This window comes from Falco biarmicus, chromosome 8 (genome assembly GCF_023638135.1).
Source record: "Falco biarmicus isolate bFalBia1 chromosome 8, bFalBia1.pri, whole genome shotgun sequence".
Classification (NCBI taxonomy): Eukaryota; Metazoa; Chordata; class Aves; order Falconiformes; family Falconidae; genus Falco; species Falco biarmicus.
In genome coordinates, this window is record NC_079295.1 from 37,345,810 (window position 1) to 37,370,954 (window position 25,145).

Genomic DNA, 25,145 nt, shown 5'->3' on the forward strand with positions numbered 1-25,145 from the left:
CCCCACCCCCACCCCCAGATTTATGCTGGTAAAGCTGCAGGAAGGAGATTGATTTACTCTACAGAAATTAGAATCTAGGGATTTTTGATGGTTAAATCAGGTTGTCCTTGTCTGGTTTATGAAATTGGAAGGGAATATATGAGTAATGAGAAAACTTGACTAGAACCATAGGGGCCAGAGAACTGATGGTCAGCAGTGGTGTGAAAAAAACCCCAACTTTGTTCGACTGGCTCGTGGTACAGCAACAGGAGCACCCAGCCTGGAGCTTAGTTGTCTGGAATCACAGAAACCACATCCTCAGGTGGAAGAAACCCCCCCCACCCCCACCCCCCGGGATCCATCTCATCCCAAAGTAGTTATTTATCCTTGGGCTGACCAAACTGGCTTGAAAAGATGAGAAATATACCTCTGAAGTGTAAAATATATTCAGGCAAATCTGCATCAGATTTATATTGCTGGGATGCCGAGTTATTGATCTGTAAGCTCACCAAATGCTGAGCAGAATTTAGGAGATACAACTCACATAATGGAAAAATAAATATGTAACAGCTGGCTTCTTCGGGGGAAACCCTTTAGAAGCGAGAGAGGAAATGATTTTATTCAGATCGTTGTGGTGCTTGACAGTAGTGTTTAAATGTGTATTTCAAAAATTTTACTTTCAATCCATTAGGGAAAAAAACATTTTCCCTAATGTCTTTTAGAGGTGTAGTATTTTCAGTTCTTTCATGTCTAGAAACTAATTAAAGTAAAATGAAGAGAATAATGTATAAAAAGACTTTGACAGTGAGAGAAATGTGCCTTCTAAAAGGTGCCTTCTAAAGAATATGCCTTTTTTTTGTCAACAAGCTATTTGATATGACCATGAAATATTTATCCCTTTATAAATACTTTTATTTAGATAGCTGGCTTTTGTATGCAGCAAATAATAGGCTGCCCAGTCAGTTTATATGAGGCACTAGGTTTTAGTTCAGGGTTTTATCTTTGAAAGCTAAGATTTTAATTGCATTTGTATTTTTGTCATTATTTTTTGCCACTGGAACTGGATTATTTTTATTCAAAACAGTGACGGTTTGTTCTGAGTAATTTTGTCCTGTTGTTGTTATGAGGATGGGGAGCCGCACTGCGTTCAAACAGTGATGTTGAGTGAGATGAAAAAATAAAAGGATTTGTATGTGAGGCTACACCACAAACTGGGACACTGGGGAGGGAGGGCGAAGGCGGTGGCGGCTGGGCTGGTCCTGGAACACAAGACATTGGAGATGAATCAAGCTTGTGAGCTTGTGCCAGGTCTGCACGGAGCAGCCCTACTGATTTTGGGGTCCGGGCTGGCCTGGCCCTGCGGTGAGCAGACTAGCTTGGCATGTCACTAGCTTAGCTGTGGGCCACCTGTACCGTGTCCTGGTATCATAGATACATCCATAGCGGTGCTTTTCCTGCGGTACCGGGACCCCTGAGGTGATGCACCATTCACAGAACAGATTTCTGCTCCTCGGTGCTCCTCCTTGTTGAATTGATGCTGCACTTAGCGATGGGCAACATTCACGCTTTTATGAAGCTTTCATGAAGTATATGCTCACCGTTGGGTATTCTCCCCTGTTTTCCTTGCGGCTTCTCTCACCCTCTCTGGCAGTCTGTCCCCGTGATTTCCAGCATCTGGTGGCCTTTTCCAGATAACAGCCAGCAAGGCTCAAACATCCTGGAGAATCCCTTTTTCCCATCACTGCCTTCCCTGGCATCCCAGTGTCCCTGTTGCCTGCACTGTTTTTCCTGGACACTCTTATTGACTTGTCACCTCTGGTCTGCTCAGTCACATGGCTGCTGGTGGGAAGCCCCATGTCCACTCTGAATTTTTGCCAGATCTGCAGTTTCTGTTGATAATCTCTACAAATTCTGCTGTAGCAAAACAACACGCTATCCCAGCTGGGATCAGGATCCTATTGTACAGCAGAGGGCATGGACACAGGGAAACTTTTTATTCCATGGAGTGCTAATAGTCTGTGTCACTTTAATAAAATTGCAAGGATCTTTATTGTTCTGAAATACATTAAACCGTTGTTGCTCTTGGCAATCCGCTATTAACCCTCTTTCATGCTGTGATTAGCCTTCTATTCATACTTTGTTTCTTGTCTATTAAATAGATTTTAATTGAAAATAGGACTTCAACTTTGTGCCTTGTGGCTTCAAAACTAATTGATTCTTCTCAAAAGCATAAAGGAGCCCTTTCCATCAGGCACGGGGTGCGTTAGGCTTTTTAATGGAGGGATGCACCAGACTAGGATTGGCGCCGTTTCCAGCCTAGTTAAATTACATTCACTGCTTCTCCTTTGTCTAATCCTTTGGTTTTGCTACAAAAACAAGTCTTTCAGGTTAGGGAAATTAGTTACAATTGTTGTGCTGGGTTTATTCCTGTTATGTTTTACACATGTAGGTGTTTTTATAACGCAGCTCATTCCTTTGTGATTTTCTCAAGTAATTTCCCTTTTTATTGATCCGAGTGTCTTTGGTTTACAAGCCTGGCAAAGGCAGTAAGAATTTTCACAAAAATGTGCTGTCCCTTTCTTGTACCCTGGCAATCGTTAATTTGGCTTAGTTGTCCCGAAAGATATGGCAAACATCTGGATTTATTGCCTTGAGAACTGAATACTAGCTAAAATATGGCTGCACCAGTATGTAAGAGACAGCCCTGATATTCTTTGCATATATTCCAGATACGTTAGTGATATTTAGAAATGTCTCATTTAGGTGTTAATATCAGAAATACTTGTTTTTTCATTGTAAAAAGGAGTGAAGTTAAGGTCCAGGAAAAAAAGTGTTATTTACCTCCTGAGGAGTTGGAAAAACTAAATTTGAAAGGAATCACTGCAGTCAAAATGCTGTCCTATACATTCCTCCCTCTGTCTGGTTATCATTGCTTTTTAACATAGTGTTGGTATGTATGCTTGCAAGTATGTGTCCACATGACTATATTCACAGATAATTTATCTGTTGGCTTAAAATTACATTATGGAAATAATCGTATCAGAGCTGATTTCCTCTTCCACTCTTCCTCCAAATCACTACCTCAGTAAAAATATATAGGGAAACAAGATACTTTAGAACCCAATTTATTATCTCCTGCTGGTAGCAATAACCCGAAAATAACAGCAAATAGTAAAATTCAAACTTGAGGCAGCCACTGATGCTGGGAACAGCTGTAGCTGCGTTTATAAAGGATAGATTCAATATAACAGCTATAGAAATGTGCAATGTTTCAGAGGCTCCCAGATTAGTACTTGATTGCTTTTGCAAGTTTGTTCTATAGAGTGGGAAGAACACTAGATTTTAAAAGGTACGAACAAGCATAATAAATAAGCTGCTACTTGAATCAGAGATATTGCCTTCCCCTCCCACTCTTCCCTGCTTCTGCCTCTTCCCTTCCCCCCAAAAAGTGGCTAATATTCTTCCAAGGAAAATAATCACACAAAAAATACTTTTTCTGTATGAATGTAGGAAAATGCCATTACAGAGTCAATTATTGGGCGAAATCAGAAGACTGTCTGGTATATAAAGACAGTCCTAGCAGTTGTGTTCATTTAATGTAGGCATAACGTAATGGTTTTTCCTGAACAAGACATCCCCAGCCAGGCTATCTGTGCCTTTTTGGAGGCTGCAGTGCGTGAGAAATTTGTCATATAAAAGGCTCACAGAAAAAAAACACTTTGTAGTTCATTAAAAGAAAAAAAAAAAAAGCAGAAAAATGGAGTATGAAAGAATAGCAATGTAAAATCACATCAGGCTTTTAAATAAAACCGATGGAAATCACAGGTGTCAATCAAATGGCTGAAGAAGGGATAAAACTGTCTTACAGAGGACCCCAGTGGTCCATCTAGTCAGTCTGGCTGTCGTGCTGGAAATTGTGGTGCTCTGTACCTGCCTGGTTTTGGAAAAGGATGATATTTTATATGCATTTATTAATGCAGTTTGTTTCTTTTTGTTCTTATCTTATTCCTGAAGACTTGCACTGGAAGATAGTAGTGACGTAGAGTGAGTATAAGCTGGCATAGACCTAGAATATATTTGGATATTTGGTTAGAGTAGTCTGTATTTTCTGGTTTACATTTTATAGAATATATGGAATTGCCTAAGGAAGAAAGTAAACAAGCAGTCTTATTCCAGTGACAAGTAGGATGCTGGTCCTGGGAAAAGAGCTCCCAGTGCTAGAATTAAATAGGGCATCAGCCCAAGAAAAGAAGAGAAGCAGGAGGGTGGCTGGCAGGGAGAGGAAGGCAGGGATTCCCTGCAGAATGGGAAGGAGTCTTCCATGAGTCTGTAACTTTCTGTAATCCATTTTTCTTGTTTCTCTTTTATCCAAAGTGAATTCAAAACACAAATTGTAGCTGGTTAGTTTTCAAGGCAGGAGAACCAACCTGCTTTATCTAGCGGCTTCTACATTTAAATAGTTAAATTGCAATATAGAAACAGCTCTTTCCTCCTCACGATTATTAGATTATTGCCAACGATGGCAGCTTGAGTTACAGCAGAGCAGGACTGGTCTTTATTCTTTGGGTTGACCACCCGCACTCAATTTTATTTCCTTTCACGTAAAAAATGATACAGTTTTGCAAAGCTTGATGCCAAAAGGCAGGTTAAGCCATGCATGAGGCTTCTTGGTAAAATAAATACTCTTATCCTTAAAACTCTTAATATTTATCTCATTCTGTCTGTCACTTCACTCGCAAGGTCTCTAGAAAAGGTCTGTTTATGTTAGCATTCAGGTGAATTGGATTTGTGCCACCTTGTAATCTCAAAATGAACATGTCAAAGGCCTTGCAGTGTCTCAGAAATCGTTCAGAAAATGGTCTTTTTTTACTAACGTATTATCTTCCAGCTTAGAATTAAATCACATCTGTTGTTTAATCCTGTTATTCTGATGAGCTGGAATCATAAGCACTGATATTGGTCTGAAGTCTCAGCTTCAGGATGAGAAAATCAAAATTTATTGGGATTATGAGCACCAAAGACTTTTATTTAAAAAAAAAAAAAACAGAAAAAAAAGTTGTGTTCTTCTTCAAATGATTAATTTTAAAGAAAACAGTAAAATATCAGAAAAAGTTTACTCATATATTGGGTGTATTTACATAAATTTTTGTCACGTAAATTCTGTGCATGGAAGCGAAGAAAAATAAGACATTAAAAATAAAAATGAGGATAAAGCAAACTCAGTAATATAAAAATCAATGAACTCTTGGTAATACCATGACAGAGTAAACTCAAACAAGCCTTTGCGTTTTGAAAGACTGCTTTGATATTCATTTATCTAAAGAGACAGCCAAACTCAGGCCATAATGTAATTAAAATGCAATACCATATAATGACTCAGAAGATAGTCTTTCCCCTTCTTTTCTTCCTCCTTGTGCCCTGAATAAAAAGGCGAGAGAAGTTAATTGAAACTAGAAATCTCTTATGATAAATGAAAATACAAAGGGAATCGGTTTTCAAAATTTGTTGTCAGTATCCACGGAACTATACTGGTGGAGTTTGGGGTCCACACACCTCTTGCCTGAAGAGGTCTGGAGATCGGTGCCTGCCTTGGGTGCAAGCATCTCAAGGAAATGCCTCGCCTTCTCACAGGAAGAAGGATGCTTTCTGCTTATGCCTGTCTAGAAGAAGCAGAGGGCTCTGAGCTCTGCTCAGTTTTTATTGAAAGCAGATGAAGAAAATCCAGAGATCGGGACCCTGCATCTGTAGGCTAGAGGTGGCAGCGCCCGAGGTGGATGGGTATGGGGACATTCCCTCCTGCTCAGGCTTTTGTCACCTGCCTTTGCCTGGCTCCCAATTGCACTGTGAGTTTTTTGGGTTTCCTTCTTGCATGCCTTTCGCTTCAGTACAGTGTAAAGAGGTCTGCTTAGCCGTAGACATAGGGATTAGATTCCAGTTCGTTGCTCCAGCATTGTAGAAAATCAGCTTTGAATTTAGTTTTAAAGCACACATTCTTGATTAAGCATAGTCTTAATTGGCCTGCTCAGTATGGATGGTCTAGATAAAACTTTTAGTGCTTTGCTGAATGCAGGATTAACTTTTTGCTCTGGGAGATAGGACCCTAAGAAAGCACTGGATTTTGGTGCACTCCGGAACACTAAGGCCAGCAGTGAACTCCGGATTTCTGTGTGTTGGGCAGGGCCAAGTCACAGCCCTGCTTTTCTTTTTTGTCTTTCTGGTTTTTCCCCTCTTAGTTACTAGGCCAGTTGATGGAAAGCTGTGCTTGGATCCCCCTCCCGCCGCCTCCCAGCTGTGCAACCTGCCATGTCCCTCTGAGTGCGCGGTGTCAGCCTGGTCGGCGTGGGGTCCCTGCCTTCAGGAGAACTGCCAGGACCACCATGGAGGAAGAGGTAATGGCTGCTCGTACATACCGCTTTTGTAGCACGGGGGGATCTAAAGCAAGTAATGGAATATTATGATAAGATTGCAAAAGCAGTGGTGTCAAATTCTACATTGGGAGCTTAATGTATTTTTCTTTAAAATTAATCTAACCTAGGATGAAGCTCTTAGATGTGCGTGCAAGGAGTGGAATATGACCTTTAAAAGCTTTTTGCAGTTATTCTTGGGAGGGGAAAAAAAAATAAAAAAATTTCAGCCTGATTCAGATCTTTTATCCTGCACTGAACTTGTAAAAAAGGAGGATTTCTTGGGATAGCAGCTGCAGACCTCCACAGTGCCAAGCTGTCCCATCTGATCCCCCCTTGGAAGTCCTGCTGCATGCCAGGATTCAGGGACAATGCTGGGATTCCGGGACAACGCCTGCATGAGGTTAGCAGGCGTCAGGACAGAGGTGTATCCCACAGCCCTGCTGTCTTGGAGTTAGACTGACCCAAGAGGTTGTTCTTATTGATCTGGGTTTGCTTTAAATTGGTTTGGTTTAAATACCTGGAAGAAGAGTATGCAAATGTAATTTAACCTCCCTGGGTCTTAACTGACCGGTGTACATGTTCGTTGCTGCAACGCTGGGATTCATTGCAGAGCCTTTCCTGAGGGTCCAGGTTGAAAAGGTCCTTGCAGGGAATGAGTATTACTGTTTGGAAACTACACTTTTCTGAAGACAGCGTAATTTCTTAGAGTGAATGGAGCTGGTCAGAATTTTTCAAATTAAAACACAAATAATAAAAGATATATGCTTAAATATAAAGATTTGCAAATCCACTTAATTTTTAAATTATTTTGAATTCTCTCTTTTTGCTTGTTTGAGAATGGTGGGAGTTTGGTCTGTTACATTCTCTGGGATGTTTTATTTTTCATTGTCTTTCCTGTTTCATGGCCAAAGCATTTCCATGTGGCTATCACTAATGCTGTATATTTGTCCTTTCTCTGAGACTGGTGTAGGAAAGGCCACCATTATTTTTCCCCTGCCTTTCTTAGAATTCTGTGTCATTTAGATAACAAATCATGCTGAAAGATACTTGCGTAATAGTTCTGCATTTTATATAGCAACATGTCGTTTGGTTTTATTCAGAAGGAGGTAGATTATGTAATCAATTCTTTCATTACTTCTGTAACCTTTTTCTTCTACTTTACATTTGAATCTTCCAATTTAATAGGGTGTCATTTCACAGAGGTCTGATATGCATTATGTATCAGAAATCCTTACACCTTTATAAAGCAGAATACTAATTTCTTAGTAAACTGCTCTGCTGTGTCGCAAAACAAGTCTTTTCATTAGTGAATTCCCAGGCAGAATATAGATGTCCTTTATATCTTCAATTCCTTAACTGTTTCTTTCTTTATCTTAATGTTGTCATTACATTAATATATGCATCAGTGGCAAATTCCTATATTTGGACATGTGTATTTCTGTTCAATGTTGATGAAAAGGGAAAAAGAAATGTGAAAAATATGGGTTGTTGGAATTCTTTACATGCAATTCAATTTTGCATGCCCAGGCTGTCTTTGCGTGCAGAAGTCTGTCCAGTCCAGCCAAGTGCTGTCCCAGACAATTCAGTTTGTAAGTGTTGTGCTCTTGTTTATCTTTTAGCCCCTGGTTCCAGATGCCCTATATAGTCCTCTGGCTACTAGATTATTGGTATAAATATTTTTTTTGCTGTTGTTCGGTTAATTCAGTTTCTCTTTTTCCAGGGTTTAGAATGAGACATAGGCAAGTGATCGTGGATCCGGTAGGCACCCTGGCAGGTTGTCCGCACTTAGTTGAATCTATTCCTTGTGATGAAGACCCAATGTGTTACGAGTGGATTGTTTCAGAAGGAATATGTGTGACTGACCATGGAAAATGTGGACCTGGAAACCGCATCCTGAAGGCTGTATGCAAGAACAAGAAAGGTGCGTAATGCTTTAGTCTGAAAAGCCCCATGGTTTTTCGTGCCTCCTTCTAAAACGGCATTCTGCTGCGGAGCAATTGCAGTTATTTACAATAGCTCTTTACATAATTTTTATGAAACTTTCAGATTTTTTGAGTTGACTGTGGTGCTCATGAAAGCCTAGTGCTTCTGTTACTGGGATTTTGCTTGGACCCTTCTATTCTGTTTTATCCTAAAGGAGATGGCTTACTAGTGCAGGTCATGTGTTGTCACTGCTGGCCTTATCGTGACAAAAGTGGGATACCAGTGGCCTCATGCTCCCTAGAATCCTTTTTTGTTTGCACACCCTGTACTAAAGTAGGGCTGTTGCTAAGGCCAGCAGCACTATGGGCATTCACAAAATTAATCTGACCCCTAGCATTTCTTCTGTCCTCAGGTTTTAGCTTGCGGTCTGAGTGTTTATCTCTTGCAATCATGAAAAGGAATGCTCAGTAGTGCTGCCATAATTAATACAAGAATTAGATGTAAATGAAATGATCGTACTAAGTACTACTTTACTTGGCAGCAGTTTGAGACCTGCAGTGTGTTCTAGTTTACAAGCTGTTAATAATGAATAAGTATATTTTTATATGACGTTTACAAACAACCAGCAAGAGCTTGTTTCTGGTGCATGGTTTGAACCTCAGCCAAAAGTTTCATTTCTTGATAAGGTCAGTGTTGTCAGATCTTTAGATTCAGCTACACAGAGCACACTTGTGGTCCTTAGTCACAGTGAAACTGTGCTAGCATCTCAAAAGTGGCGAAGTTGTGGAACTTTAGAGCCTGGTATTATAGCTGAAACGAAGAATTCTTTTACATGGTGCCGAGGCTGATCGCAGGAAACAATTTCAAGTTGATAACAAGAGGGGTTAATTGGCAAGTAGTTAAAACCAATGTGTCATTTATGAGCCATTAGAATCTGGCAGAATGAATTGATGGCTGCATTGTCTGAAGAGCACAGATTCTCCTGAAACACATTTAAATCTATGTGGTTTTCTTGTAAGTTTGTGAAAATTGGGACAAAAAAAATCATCTTCAGCATAGCCAGAATACAGAAGGGAGCAAAGAATGATCTCTGAATTTTGTCGAAGTGGTCTCTTATGTGATCATATGTATAACATACAGTTATGTGATCATAACTGTAGGTCCGGTCCTGCAGTGCTGTGTGCAGATGGTGTCTCGTATTGCTAAGGAGCACCGTGTACTTCACACTGTTAAAACTGTGCCAACAGCCATTTTTATGCACCAGCTTGTGACTTGGAAGGAAAGCATGTAACGTGGCAGATGCTCATTGATCTCTCATCAGACTGTTCTCTGTGGCTATGATCCTTAAGAAACCATGCCTTTATGCCTTTGAAGTGTCTCTTCTTCACTTATTGTTCAGCAAGTTATTGGAAGGCTGACAGTACCCTTTTAATGTCAACTACTCTGTACATGTTCTAGTAACAAAAAAATAATAATGTTGGGACATTCATCCCACCCTGCCACCCTGAGGAAACATTGTCACTAGATGTGATTGTTGTCCAGCTCTAATTGAGAGGGTTTCCCAAGGAAATACGTGGATCACTAGGCAAATTAGAAGCACTGGTTAATAATGCTTCTAAGCTTTTCTGAATTTTCGATCCAGTAGGATAAGACTGGCAGAGTCCTTAAAGTAGAAGTTGGAAAAAAAAACCCCACAACAATTTGTTTCTTCTGTCAATCTAGTAATTCTAGTTGCTTTGTTTATAACCTTTTTTTCCTTCTGTAATGTTCTTTTAACTAGATTCTCATTGCAATAAGTGGTCTGTTTTCTTGGATAAAAGCTGGAGTAAGTGGCAGAGTTGCATAAAGTGTTTTACCTGGAATAGTTGGTTAGTTGGTAGTGGGAAGCCAGAAGGGAGTTGTGGGAAACTGCGAGACATAGCAATTACAGGTAAAATAGCATAAGGCCTATGCTAATGCTTAGCATTATACAGAAGTTCAGAATTCTGTGCGAGTAACTGCCCTGCTGAAAGCATTTAGGGTAGCTGCATTATCTGCTGGTATTTTCATTTACTTAAGCATCTTCTGTAGAACTCAGCTCTATATCCTAAAATCCAGTCATTTATCCAGTCATTCTGTCATCCATGCCTGGCATTGTTGCTCAGTATTCCCACCGAATGCCTAAAGGGATAAAAAAGTACATTTTTTTGGACCCCATTAAATGACAAAATCCAATGTATCACCATCTTAAGAACAATTCATTTGGTCCTGGAGTATGTTGATCAGGGTACTTCAGGTCTTCTGTGTACTCCTGCCTGCAAACGTCTTCATTTTCATATAAATGCTAGACTCTCTGGCATGATGCTCTCCTCTTCTTGCAGTGTGTCAGTTCACTTCTCTTTGGAAGTTAGAAGGAGCTGGTCTCAGTCGTGTTTGTGTCAGGCATCCTGCAGGAGAGCCTCACTGCTCACTGCCTCTTGCCTTTGCCTGTCTCCTCTCCCTCCCCCCAACAGCGTGGCCGAAGCCGTGCCCGTCTCTAGCCCGTGCTCTGCTGTGTGACGCGGGGCTGTTGCATACCGCTGTCATGGCTCAGAGACCTGAGGCCTTTTTCATGAGGAGACTGGTTTTTCACTTGCCAAAAATGAGCTTTAATGACATCGACTGTGGTGGGAGGGAACTGGCTGTGTTTTTCAGCCGCCTCTCCCACAGCAGAGGACTTTGCTGCTGCTGGCAGAGCCTGTTGGGACCCTGCTGGCCTAAACTTCTCTCCAGCAAGGTGGAGCTTGGAGGCACATCTTTGGCTCTGGTACATGCTGATAGACAGCGCGTGAAGCTGACGAGGCATAATCCTTCTCTGTCCCCATTCTGGTCACCCCAATGTCCTTCTCCCATGCCACGTCCCTTGCACGCTCGTGGTGCCAGCCCATGCTGTGAGAGAGGGTTGGGAGGAACCTGTCTGGGAGGTGAGCAGGCAGCAGTGGCTAACTAACCTCCTTCTGCCACTGAAACCTCACCTTCGGAGCCCCTCGCGGCATCCCCTCTTCCCGTTGGAGAGAAGCCATCCTTCCTGGTGAGATCCTGTGGTACTGACCCAGGATGACCCAGTTAGATGAGGTGCTGCTGGCCTGAGCTGCAGCTCGAGCTCGGGAGCCACCCTGGTTTGCAGGCTTCCTCTGAAGATTTCCCTGCCAAAGCAGTATCGCTCTGTAAGGGCTTGTATGGGTTTCAGGGATGTAGCACTCTTCCGCTCAGTCTAGAGGTACGGAAATTACTTTTTTTGTTTCTTGGATAGGTTAATGTAGGGGGTCCGTAATGGAGGGGCCTCCACAGGGCACGTACTAGATACAGCGTTTATTCATGGAGTAGCTGGAGTCTGTAGTTTGTGATTTGCAGTAGTTAGTATAGATGAGGATGAATGCAAAGACTGTAATCACCTCAATACTTTCTCATTGTTAGATGTGTGTCTGCTCCCACCTCATAATGTCTCTAATCGCCATTAATAAGTTATTGAACATGTATATGATGCCTGTGAGAAACTCTTAGTGTCTGGTCCACATCCCCTGAGCGCACCTCTTCTGTAGCATTGGAGGACAGTAGTGTAATAAATCAAATGAAATTAAATAATGTGTAGAAATGAAAGGAAGTAATGCACAGAATGGGAAAAGATGTCTATTGCACGCTTCTTCCAAGCAAAATTTTTCAGCAAAGTGTTTTTTATTTAGTTAGTGAAGGACAACGGATACTTTTGGGGAAGTCTGTGAAGCCAAAAGAATAGTACAGGAAAATGGATGTCGATACTAAAATTTGAATTGTGTAAGTGTATCATTGAGTACATGGATCTATAATTCAGATCAAAAGATTTATTTAAAAACTCTTTTTTTTTTTTTTTTATAATCACAGGCAACCCAAGAATTATTTGTGATTTTTCTCAGAGTTGTTGTTATAGATTGTTCAACAAGGAATTGAATATCTCCTGTTTGTAATGTATTCTCGATCAGATAGTTGCAAGTATTTGATATTTGATTTTGGCTGCTCTTAATTAGAACCGACAAACATTATTGTGCATTGACCATATGAAAATAACTCTCTGAAAACTTTCCACTTCACTTGCTCTCCTTAAATGTTAACTGCTCAGTAGATACAAACCCATGAACACAGTCAAAACTTTCTCATTTTAAAATGCAACTGGACAGTAGCCAAAACATATTGTGTTTCATTTTTTGAAGACAAGGACCAAAACAGTCGTCTTGTTCTCTGCTTCTTACATCTTTGTGAATAGGTACAAGCACTTCCAGTATGGGGAGACAAAGGGAATTCGATGTTGTAGTAGCGTGCAGAAAACTGCTGGTAACATGAGAGAGCAGGATTTGCCCCAGGGTCAGGAGGTAAAAGTTCAGTCCAGGCAGAAGCTGGTGTGCCTCCATGGGTAGCTTCCCAGTCTTTTGATTTTAAGTGCTAAGAAATACGACTGGATTTAACATATAAATGTTGTTGGGTTCAGTCTGATGGAGGAATTTGGAAAGCCTTTTTATTGTTATTTCCCACATCTATTTTAGGCTGTATGAATAACAGAAAAATAGATTGAAACAAGACAAATGCTGAACTAAACTGTGGTTTTTAGAAATGCACGTTATAGTCACGTAGCTTGTGAACAGAGCAGTTGTTATGGTGAGTGGTACAACCTGAAAACATACATAAAAGGGACTACAACAATAAATTTATGAAATAACAAGTATGACTCATAAAAGGAACAATTCATTTCTTCAAGCATTTTATAAATGTTTCTGACAATACTGTAAACTAAATCTCACCTATTAGCAATGCTTTTGAATAGATTGTGAAATGTTATTCAGAATCATACTCACAAGTCGTCAGTCTATTTTGTTGTAATTCCTATGTCATCATTTATTAATACGCTTCTGCTTGTTGTGATTTCTACCAGAAGAACTATTAGTAACAAAGACAATTTCTCTGTGATAGTGAACAGCATAGTGTCTACGTAATAAAAAATATGAAATAATTTATACCCAAAGGCTTCATTGTTTTAATCAGAAAGTACCAGATTGGCAACAAGGTTTAATGCAAAGGTCGTGTGCTTTTGCTGGATTCAGGTTGTTTTACTCCTGATTTAACAAATCGAATCACAGCTCAAAAGCTGCTGAGAAATCGGCTTGGGTACAGGGTTTCTCTGTTGTGGGAGTTAAAATTCTGGGGTTGTCTTCTGTTTTGAGGACAATATTTGTAACAGTGCTGAATAACCCATTGGTTCTTTATTTATGCACAGTTCATGCAGTGATAGGGAGATGGAGGTGCCGGACCCAGAGGAGCAGAGTCCAGCGATGCCCAGAACATCGCTGTCTCTCTTCTCCTGTAGCACTGGAACGGCTGTTCCTGGGACCTGTCCCAAAGCCACCTTATTCAGTAGCTTCTGCCTCAACCTAGGTGGCCCCAGACACTTTGGAGGGTTCTGTGCATGATATTCCCAGACATATCTGATAAATTAATAATGTCTGGTAGGTCCTGGGACTCCCAGCTGGAAGGGGCGAACCACCCTGCTACAGACAACCTGGCAAGGTGGTAGCTTAGAAATAAAACATGCTGCAATCCTACTGTCGTAGCTGTTACAGTGGCAAGATGTTTTCTTTAAGCATTCTTAGTGGAATAAGCTGCTGGCTCCAGGCTGCAAGTTACCCAAGCTGGGGGCAGCACCTGTGGCCTGAGCCCCTGCTCACGGAGCCTTGGCACTGCCGGACACGAGGCTGCGCGAGCAGCAGCAAAGAGCAGTCAGGAGTGTAAATTGGTGTGGAGTCAAAAATCAATTGTCCTCATTTCAGTAGCATTATGACAGATGGTTAAACTTTCATTTTTCTTTTTCTTTTTTCCTTTATTTCCATAGTACTAACAGTAACTCCCGCCCCGTGTCCCGCCCCCACCCCCCCCCCCCCCCCCCCCCCAAAAAAAATCCCCAAACCCCAGGGCATATTTTCAGGTGATGGTGAAAAACAGAAGCCCACGAAATAACTGTTCATGAAACTTTTAGGCCTGTTGCTGCTTTTGCATTCAAGCAGGAAACCTTTATACTGCTGCTATGGCTGCTGTTCTGGCAGTACTGGCAAGAGTCATTTCAGCAGAACAGAATTCATTTTTCTGTGTGATCTCTTTGGTTCTAGGCAGTCGGTATCTACAACGTGTCACTTGCCACATTCTAGAACTTGCCAAGAAGACAAGAGGGGTTTGTATTTAAGTGTTATTAAGTTCACTGAACAAGTACATGTTTGGGTTGAAATATATCTAAGCCTAATTTTCTGTTCCATCTGTAAAACTGGAGAACAATATTTCAGTGTCAAAATGTTTTCTTCTAGCAGTTTTTGATTAGTTTGCTTTTTCTGTAGATGAACTAGGCCAAGTCAAACAAAGTTAAAACATAAAAATATTTTTAGAAGAGCTTGTTAATGTAAAACCAAAATATTCCTTTTAGATTAAACAAACATTTTACCTTATCTTGACATTTATTTTTTCCTAAATACTCCCCCAGTCTGTCCGCAATCTACTTAAAACAGAGTTATAGAGTTTTTTCTTCCTTTTACTTCTTCCCCCCCCCCTTTTTTTTGGTTCAGTGCCCAAACAGAAATCCATTATTCACAGGGCTCTATTGACAGAGCAGACACTGAAATCCTGTTGGAATTCAAGCGAAGAGTAAAGGGAAGTAAGGTAATCAAAGCAGTGTTATTTTAAGATCCAATATTATGTTCTGTCAGAGCTTGACAGTGAAGCTCTGCTGTTACGGAAGCTGAAGACTCTTTGGAGGTAGAATATTAATAATGGTGTGCTTGGCTACCTGTCGGTACTTGCAGCTGAATCACAGTGTGTCCTGTGGTCCCTAAGAACAGTGTCGGCGGAGACAGCTTGCAAGGTGTACTGCGCTGGGTGCACAGCATCACGAGAGGCAGGAGCATCCCAACGGGATCCCTTCAGAAGGAAGGGGCTGCAAGTGGAGATGATGTCTGCTGTTGGTCCTGGCTGAGGGCATGAAGCTAGCAGCTTTCTGAGTGGTTCTGTGCTAACGTAAATCTCAGCAAAGCCAAGTTCTTACCGGGGGAGAATTCTTGAAATTTTTTTTCATTTTTGAATGGATTAATGATACAGAATGAATTTGCAGAGTCTGTTTAATTTCTCAGAGAAAAGATTTGCTGTGTTCAATTTATTGAAAGTAAGTTGTAGATAAGTTCTTTCTGACATACCAGAATAAGAACTTAAATCTCCATTGATGCATTGTGTCCCATGACAAAACGCCGTGTCTAAGGGTACATCTAGATTTCATTTCTCCTGTGAGAGTACTATAGGCTTAGATTGTGATCATTTTTTGGTTTAGAAACTGAAACATTTGGAAGCAAAAGAAGCAGTTTTGTTTGTAAAATTAAAATGCTTGTTTTCAAGTTAGCGTGGAAATGCACCTATCTTTAATCAGACCTTAATACATGGAGTAACAAAAATCAGTTTTTCTGCAACGATGCTTTTTTCCCGGATCTGCCTGTATCTGGGGCAGGTGGAGAGTGTGCTTCTAGTGATATGCAGCGGGTAAGAGAATGGTGTAAAGCTAGAAGTTAAATAGCTTGGTCAGTGGGTTAGGAACTTGTGGCTTCTTAAATTGTTAAGGTTCAAAAGGACAGACTTCTAGTGCTTTGGTCAAATTTGTGTGCTGTCAGCATTAGCAGGACAGAACTTGCAATGGGAGTTTTGCCTGAGGAGGGTGTGTTTAATACATACACATTACGGACTATTCATGTAAATGGAAACTGGAGGTGAGACAACTTTGCAACTGTAAGAATTTGGAATTATTTTGTGGGGGATGGTAAAATTATCCAGTTGCTCGACGCACTTGCACATACTATCAATAAAATCAAACAGGTGCCCGCTCTTCTAGGGCTGCAGGTTCAGTTACTGTCACGGGGCTCAGCCTGGCTCACCATGCTACTCATTCCTCCTCTCAGTTTGTCAGCGTACCTCACTATACCCCGTCATTGGAGCTGTTGATCCCAAGCCAGTATTTTTTCCTGACTGTTGGAAACACAAATCCTAAAAGGCAACGTGCAAAGCCTTCTAGCCGTTAGATAGGATCCATACTTCTTGTTTTGCAGCCGTGGTGGAAGGAGCATATTGCAGCGTAGCAGAAAGGCTGGTGAGTATTACAAGTGTTTCAGGAATCCTGAAGAATGGTGTGTGGTTTGCTCAATAGATTTGAGACCCTTTTTTTTTTTTTTTTTTTTTTTTTTGTAGTCATAAAGATTGATGTGCTTTTTGAGCAGGCTGACTGTTTACGAGCCAGGTGGAGTGGATATAGTTACCTCCATCAAGCCTTACCACACAGCAGCTGGTACCATGCCAAATATTTGATGTCTCCTGCTGGAAACATTTAACAAGACAAAATGTGCTTTGTGACCTGCTCTAGAACTGGTGCACTGATGGTTTGAGGACAGACACCATTACGAGTTTGAGCGAATTGACTGTCTTTGCATCTTCTACTGAAACTTATGTCTGCAAAAGAAAGGGATCACCTTTAGGTTAATTTTAGGAGCTGCTGAAAACTAAGAGCTTTCTTGGCTTAGCCATTTAAATAGTTTTCCCTCATTCAAGATCATAGCAAACATATGGGTCACAACCCAGGGAAGGTGGAAACTCAAAAGTCTGTAAGCAATTCTTGTAGTAGCTACATTTGTGTAAATATCCGCGTCTTACAGGCAGGCATATTGTGCTGCAGCACAGGCTAAAATATCGAACGCTGGAAAGCTGGAAAGTTGGGAGTTTGAATCTAGAGGATAAACTCAAACGTACTTTGATTAATTTTCTTTGTCTTTGAATGCAAATATGTTGCATGATTTCCAGCTGAACTGTGGCTGTGCTTTTCAAACGCTGGTGGCGTGATTTGTGTCAGTCAGCCAGAAGGCAGCTGTAATCGGTATCCAGGGCTGCTGTTAGCTCTGTGTAGTTGGCAGACAGAGATACCAGCGGAGCTGATTAGGGATATAGCCAGCTCTCATCCTTCCTGGGCTTGTCAATATAAGGTATTACAGCTACCTGTGAAAGTATGTTTTTCTGTGCCAGCTGAGCTAAGTGTGAGCTGTGGTTGGTGCAGAATGCCCTTAAATGAATTTTTATGCAAAACTATGATTCATTTCAGTATCTGGTGCATATCTGTATCTATTTGATACCTAACATCTCAAAAAGATGTTTTTCAGGACTTCAGGTGGTTAAAATGGTGAGGACAAAGGCTGTATCTTCCCTATCTGAAGGCTATATCTCCTGTTTCAGGAGAGAGGAGATGGATTTTCAAAGATGCAGCTCCCACTTGCACTAGTGAAAGGGAGGAGCAGGTGCTGATTTTACTTTTTTTTAAATGAACCTGAGCTTCAAACACCTGTAGATTTGGAACAAAGGTTCAAGGTAGCCCTTTCAGAAATGGGATTATAGCATTAAGAAAAATATAAACGTCGGTTATTATGGCAAGAAGTGTATTGCCCTTTATGTTTTAAATGTTATGGAATAAGTTTGACGTAAGTTGATCTGAGTTTGTGGTAAAGGTTACCTAAAGAGCATAGTGTGTGTGTGTGACCTGTGGGTCTGTTACATTGGTGCAAGAGGTTGGAAGAAACTGTATAGAAGGTTTAATATTTCTGTACTAGGCTAGTGCAAACATATACATTTAAACTATTTATTTAAAGCCTGTTTTTTAATGTCTAGGGAATCTTTACTGAGTCTGATGCTTTCTAGTCTTTCAATTATGAGACAGAAATAAGGTTCCCATATGGTATTTCATAACTGCAAAAGTATTTGTAGTTAATTTTTTAAGCCTGGAAAAGAAATCTTAGAATAGATTTATTTGGTTTTCCCCCTCACATTACCTTGTAGACAAAAATCCCACATTGTTTCGGTAAGAAATGAGAAAAATACCTGTAAGCGCCAATAGCAATTCCAGTTTTCTCAGTGAAATGGAGCATGCAGCATAAAATACCTGTTTGGCTGTTTTCTTTAAACTAAGCATAATTTCACATACATGTCAAATTAGTTTTCATTTTAGAGAGTTACTGTATTTCTTAGGGAACACTGATTCAACAAAGGGGGATAGTGAGCAAAATCAAGGATCCTTCTTGAACTCTGTTTGAAAGGTAGGTACATGACAAGTTTGAAAATTAACTTAGGTGGATAAAAGAGGAAGGAGGCTACAAGGATTGATTTGCAAAGTGTTATTAAGGACAGGATTCTGGATCTGCAACCTGAAGATGCTGAAGTTACCAGGATGAGCACATGGAAGATGTGACAGTGAGGATTAATCCCATTCATAGGGATTCTGTTTTTTGGAATTAAACAGGTTCCAAAAACGGTTAAGGATTTCACTGTTTTTCTACTAGTGAACCAAGTGTTTAACATACTGAGAAATTTTCCTCACTCCTTATATATGACTTGGTAATGTTTGCATTAAATCTGTCAAACACGCAGCACTGGGCACACAATCTTGAGGGATATAGGAAGTAAGGATGCTCTATTAGACCTTTTTATCCTCCTCACCCCAAGCAGAGTCTCTAAGGCATTTTATGCTTTAGTCCTACCCTTGACAGTTCTGATACATATAAAGGGACATATTGAAAATAACCAGTGGCTATTCATAGCATTCACATCAGTGGTATTTTCACCTGGTTTTGACATGGTGCCCTTAGAGCCTCTTTACAGTGTTGCGACCTCAAAACTTCCTCAGGCTTTAGTTGCCTACCCATAATATCCCCTTGAGATACATGAATTCAAAGCCTTTTGCATTATTACTGTCCTTAAGCCATTCATCTTTAACCAGATATTACAGCATATGTATAGGACACCATTTACACAACCTTTCTGAAATTTTCTGGTGTTCAGCAGAAGGGTAAGCAGCACAACAGTATATCCTGTTTTCCTGAGGATGCCAGGTTAAAACAAGCCAGAAAACATTTTTTAATGCCTTTGATATTTTTCAAATTCTTAATGGCAAGAAAATTGCCTAATTCTCTTCGTTCAAAATTATTTTAGCCAAGACTTTTTTTTCTATGAGAAATAGTCAAAACAGTATAAAGGCTTTAAATTAAACAGAGATTAATTAAGAGAGAATAAAAAACATTAGGGTAGAGAAACACTGTTTTACTGTGTATGTGGGGTTTAGTGGGCTGGAATCCAACTCATACGATCTAACATACAAAAGAACAAATAGTTTCAAAATAAGCTAATTAAGTTCTGTCTGAGGTAGTATCTAGGAATTTATTTTCATGGGAGAATATGAAAAGAAATAAACTAAACCTGCCTCTGCAGACAGGACTCTGAGATGTCCATAACACCAGCGGTGTGTGGGGCACAGGGCTTCCCGCTGTCTCAGCCTGCAGGAGGATTTGGGGTGTGGGGAGAGGAGAGATGAGGATATGTCAGGGCTGGAGACAAGGCTGGGAGCAGCCTGCAGCCCTGAGGTCTCCGTGCTCGCTGGTCCTCGGAGCAGGTGACGGAGCTGCCCTCGAGCGCTGGTGGTGTGCTGTGCTGTGGGGTCAGCACCAAGTTTCTCCTGAGGTTTGTGTAAGGGAATAATTTGAATCTTAACTTCAATAGACAGCTTCTTACATTGATCTCTGACCACAGCCTTTTAGCGGAGGAAGAAAGAAGGTTTGTTTTTTTTAAAATGTAATTTAATCCTTTCCTGCTGGGTGGCCCTACAGAAGGCTTTTTCTGTGGCTGAAATTCCTTTGGCGCTGCATGTTGTGTGCTGGGCAGGAATGATTGTGAGAGCCACCTTTATACGGTAGTTCCGAAGGCCGTTGAGTGGAAATTAAAGATAAGTGTTACCCTTATCCTTGAGTTTCTTTTTATCAAGATGTTTATGAACTGGAGCTGATGAAAAACAATTTAGTCACTTGTTTTGAGGTTAATGGATGCTGGAGGGGGAAGGCTCCAGCCTTAAAATAAAAAGTTTTGACAAACTTTTAAGTAAGAATTCAGGACGTGGAAATTCTGCGCTAGTTCTGCACTACTGAAATTGGCTCTGGGACATATTGATCTGTCAGGTTTTTAAAGTAAATCTTTCTCTTAGTTCTAATTAAGTATTTTAATGCCAGTACTCTCCATTAGGCAGCAGTTTGTGATTAGTCAGGTGTTTGTAATGGAAAGAGTAGCACGTGTGATGAGATGGTAGAGAAGTCACAGAGGAGGGAAAATGGCCATGGGATGCAGCTCCTAAATGCTCTTTAACGTCCTCCTGTTGGCAGGTTTCCCACTGAATTCAGTGCGCTCTGTGAGATGGGATTCGATCCTCGCACAGATCCTGGCTGGTGTTGGAAACACAAGTTCAGTGGACCTCAATATAGGACATGAACTCTGACGTTGTGACAAGAAATAATGCTAAGAACAGCCATAAAAAGGGAAAACTCCTAATTCCTCCAAAACTTTGAAGCTGAGCTATTAAGAGTAGATTACATTATCGCACTTGTTTATCTCTGAATTGAATCTCATATTTAATAAATGGTGGCTTTTGTGAAGCGCTGGAGTGAATGTGAATTAGTGAGTCGAGAAAGATTAGCTCTTCGAGGAGATTGAGAACAATTTAAAATTCCATTGTTAGGTGTTTTCCTTCCTGTCTGTATGAAGCATGTCTGTAATTCTCTCAAATTAGGTACTGCCTTTGTTTAGAAGAGTTAAACAAGTAACAGGATAAGATATCTCATAGTTCCTTTTTAAATAAACAGCCTGTTTGGTTTTTATCTTTGGGTGGTTTGCAAATGTCAGAGCAAATTTTTTGAAGGGAATGTATATAAGAGGTGGAGTTTCTTTAGCAACTGAATCATCCTGTATTGTTGGGATGTATTTTCCAATTTTGAAACCTGGTCTTCCCATACTGCATGATTTTAGCATATCCATTTACCATGGTTCTTAAAGCAGATGCATTATTTAAAAATTCGTAAGGAGATGTGGGAATTAGACTGTAAGCATAAATCTGTTCAGTGCCTTTCTGGCAGCTGTGGTCTATATTTTGCCATCGTTACCTGATGGTGTTGCTACCAATGGACCCTCCCATTGACCCAGTAATTACCAAGTCCAGAAAGACAAAAAAGGAAAAGAAAGAGGAATGAGCCAAAACACCCATGTGATGGTCATCCATGGCTCAGCAGCTATGCACGTAGGAGAGAGTGCTTTTTCCTTTCACGTCACTGAGGAGGGAAAAACAATCATGCAAAATTAGTTCCTGGCTTGGTTCTGCAGCTAGTGGTGCCTGTGGGGATTCAGGCACTACGTCCAGTGGGAGACAGATGTGGTTTGAAAAGTGACTTTTCTGGACTTTTCTGGAAGAAGTGATAATATTTATCTGCCCCAGCAAGTGAGCAGGGAGTTTGCTGAGACTGTTGGGAGGAGGACTATCAACTCTTCCAGGGAAAATATCTCATTAGCAAGATACAGCTTTGATGTTCGGGTATCATTGGAGCCCTGGTAACAAAACTAGATCTTTTAGGGATAGCAGAAGGTATGACAGAATAAAAATTAAGATGGGAACACACAAATATTAAAACAGTAGTGCTGTTTGGAGGCAGAGGGGATTGATGGAGGATTAGAATTTGCAGTTTGATAGATACTAAAGAAACGAAACAGTGATAATAAGGGTACAGTAGAACTTGTTTGAGTGAGTTTGGGGACTAGTGGAAGGTGTCCCTGCCCATGGCAGGCAGGTTGAAACCAGATGATCTTTAAGGTCCCTTCCAAAGCGAACCATTCTATGATTCTATGACTTTGGTGGATGGACAAAGTCACTTCCAGGTGCTGTGAGATCCACCTGTGCTCCCTTTCTATATCTCCTGTGGCACTGCACCTGCATCTGTCCCTGATCTGGGGATTGTTTCTATTTGTTACTGGCAAATGTGGGTGGGATGTAAAATACCAAGTCTCTTTTGTAGTGAAAAAGCGATGACCCAGCAGAACAGGTAAGTCTTCGTTAACTTAACGATAGACTGTTGGGCAGTTCTGTAGAAATGGTTCCATCCATGCTTGAAGTAGGGGGAGATGGGGCTTGGCTATCCATAGTAAATCGTAGAAATCAAGGTGATCCTGCAAGTTCCTATTCCATTTTTTGTTACCAGATGCAAAATTCCCATTAAATGTAACATAGCAAAAATCCTGCCTCCCCTCCCGCTCCCCCCGGCAACAGATTTCTCAAGTTTAATACAAAGTCAGCACTGTTTTGTTGCATGCTTCGTGCTGTGTCAAAGGAGACTAGAGCCAAGAGGGTATTTTGTTCTTTTTCATGGTGTTTACAAATAAAGCTGACTGATTTGGTAACTCTCTTGGAAAGTCTCTGAGACTGTAAATTTAGCAGAGTACTCCCTGGGCATGCATAGATCTAAAGATAGCAGTTTCTTGCCTATCAATAAGTATCTTAAGGCCTTTACTTTTAATGCTATATAGGGCTTAAATCCCAGGAAAATAATTCCACTACCGCTGTTCATTTATATCATACGAGTCTGCATTAATTCAGACTAGGCTAGCTTTTCTAATACATTATTTATTTAGGTCTTCAAAATGTCTGTGGTACAGCATGTGGTCGACAGAGCATATTCTTGTTTGTTAATATTATATGGCAACCTGTTTTCCCAAGATGCTTAAATGAATGAATACCTTCAGATAAAGCTCTGAGTTTAAAAGCCACTTTTTTTTTTTTCCTGTTGTAACAACAGCATCCCACAACCTTAGCTCTGATTTCTCTACAACCACATATTTCAAATAGTTCTGGAAAGGTCTTTATTTTTTCTTTTTTTTTTCCTTTTTTTTTAAATTTTTATGTCTTGATTCTGAATGTCTAGCCCAGCTTTTCCCCCTGCCCCCAGGCAATGGAAGCTTAGAAATACACTTAAATCCAATTAAAAAAAACCTTTACATGAAGGGTAAAGCACTGAGCTCGTAATTTCTGACAGTCCACAAAGCTTACAAATCAAAATACATGAGTGTGCTGCGTAAGCGAGGGTGAAACAAATGGTATACAATGCTTGGAAATGAATAAGTCATGTGAATGAACATTGGCATGTACATCCCCAGCCCCATATTAAGATTAAAGTGAGTTGTCTGCTTTACAATTGCATAATTGCTTCTGTGACTGATTTGGTGCTGCTCTGTAATAAGTTGTGAATACTGTATGCTGACCTGGTTAATGGGATGTTTACTAAATGAATATATTTGTATAGTTTAATAGGGGGATGTTTGGAAAAATTAGCAGGATGAGAAAGAATGGCTCAAGAAAGTAATTTTTCCAGCAGGTGCTGGGGTTGTGAAGAGGAAGGCAGACTGCCTTGCTGTCAGCCCGTGGGGGCTTGGAGAGGGATGTTGTGTGGGGCTGGGGCCCCTTCTCTCTGGGCCACAGGGAGGTGGTACCCTTGGCTGGGAGCATCCCTGTCCTGGCTCCTCAGGTAAGCAGGACATGGGGGCGGCTGCTCCGTGCTCAGGGTGCCAGGCTCTGCACCCCGCTGGAGATGCTGCTGGCGAGGGGGGGGGGGGGGGGGGGGATGCTGGTGGGAGCAGCCGTCATCCTGCAGCTGCCACAGCTTCATTTTTTAGAATATCTTGAATTTAGCTATTTTAAGTACTATAGACTAAGATAATTATTTCATGAAGTAATATTATCTGCAAATTAACCTTGGATCTTTGCATAGGTTCAGAAAGAGAGAGATAAGGAATTTTATCGCAAATTGCAGACTTACTGGGTTTAACGTAAAGGCCGTGGCAAGTAATACATTTAAACTGCATTTAAGTAGTAAAGACCAGAATATCAAAGTCTAAAAGCAATAAACATTAATTTATTCAGAAAGTTTTTATATTTTCTTTCTAGTTTTTATGTGTTTGGTTTTTTTTTTTTACACACCGTCATTTAATGAGGTTATATTCTGATTAAAGTAGAAAAAGAATGAAGTAAAATCTTTTATTTCAGTAGATAAAACCGTAGGTTTTAAAATACATCGGCCTGCCCCGCGCAGCCAGAGCTGGCGGCACCGTTCTGCCCTGGCTCCGCACGGCGGGCAGGCCCGCGGGCCTTTCCCCCTCGTAGAGCGTTCCAGTAGAAATCTGTACTTTCAGCGACAACTGAGACATTTCCTGTAATCCCTTTCGAATATTCACGGGCAGCAGTCCCAGACGTATATTTTGAAGGCTAAATGGTTTGGGATTTATGTACTTTGTTATGTAGGGGCTGCGGGCGCTGCCCCCGGGCGGGAGGGAGCCCGGGCCCGCCGGCTCCCAGCCGGGCCCGCCGCTGGCCGCGGCCGAAGCCCCCGGCACGGCAGGGGACAGCGGGAGAAGCCGGCACCGCCCCGGCGGGACGGGAGAGAGGAGCGAGGCCCCGGCAGCGGAGCGGCCCCGCGGCACCCGGGCCGGGGCGGGCGGCGGCGGGGGGGGCTCCCGGCGCCGGAGCGGAGCCGCCCCCGGGCCCGCGGGCAGCCCCCGGCCGGGCGGGCCGTGCCCCGGGGCCCGCGGAGCCCCGCGGGGGAGCGGCCGTGAGGAGCCCTCCCGGGGCGGGGGCCGGGGGGGACGAGCCCCCCGGGGGGCCGGGGGTGTTCCTGGCCGCCCCGCCGGGCCGGGCCCGGGGCGGGTGGCGGGCGGTGGCCCCGTGTCGGGACCCGGCGAGCGCTGCCCGCGGCCCGGGAGCCCCCCGTGGCCCCGCTCTGCCCGGCCCGGCGGGGGACGGGGGCGCGCGGCACAGCAGAGCCCACCGGGGCCGGCCAGCCTGGGTCCGCCTGTCTGGCCCTCCATGGCCAGACACCGGTGTGTGCCTCAAACACACCGCAGCTGCCGCAGCGTGAGGCTTTGGCTGGCTAATGA

The 25,145-nt window shown here is 41.9% G+C and overlaps 1 protein-coding gene across 1 annotated transcript in view; it reads left to right on the forward strand.

The window, feature by feature from the left end:
* Positions 1-25,145, forward strand: part of THSD7B (thrombospondin type 1 domain containing 7B) — a 269,377-nt gene that overhangs the window by 79,974 nt on the left and 164,258 nt on the right. Inside the window, exons 6-7 of the mRNA XM_056350383.1 lie at positions 6,213-6,368; positions 8,107-8,307. Coding sequence (XP_056206358.1) covers positions 6,213-6,368; positions 8,107-8,307 — 357 coding nt within the window. The remainder of the gene's footprint in view (positions 1-6,212; positions 6,369-8,106; positions 8,308-25,145) is intronic.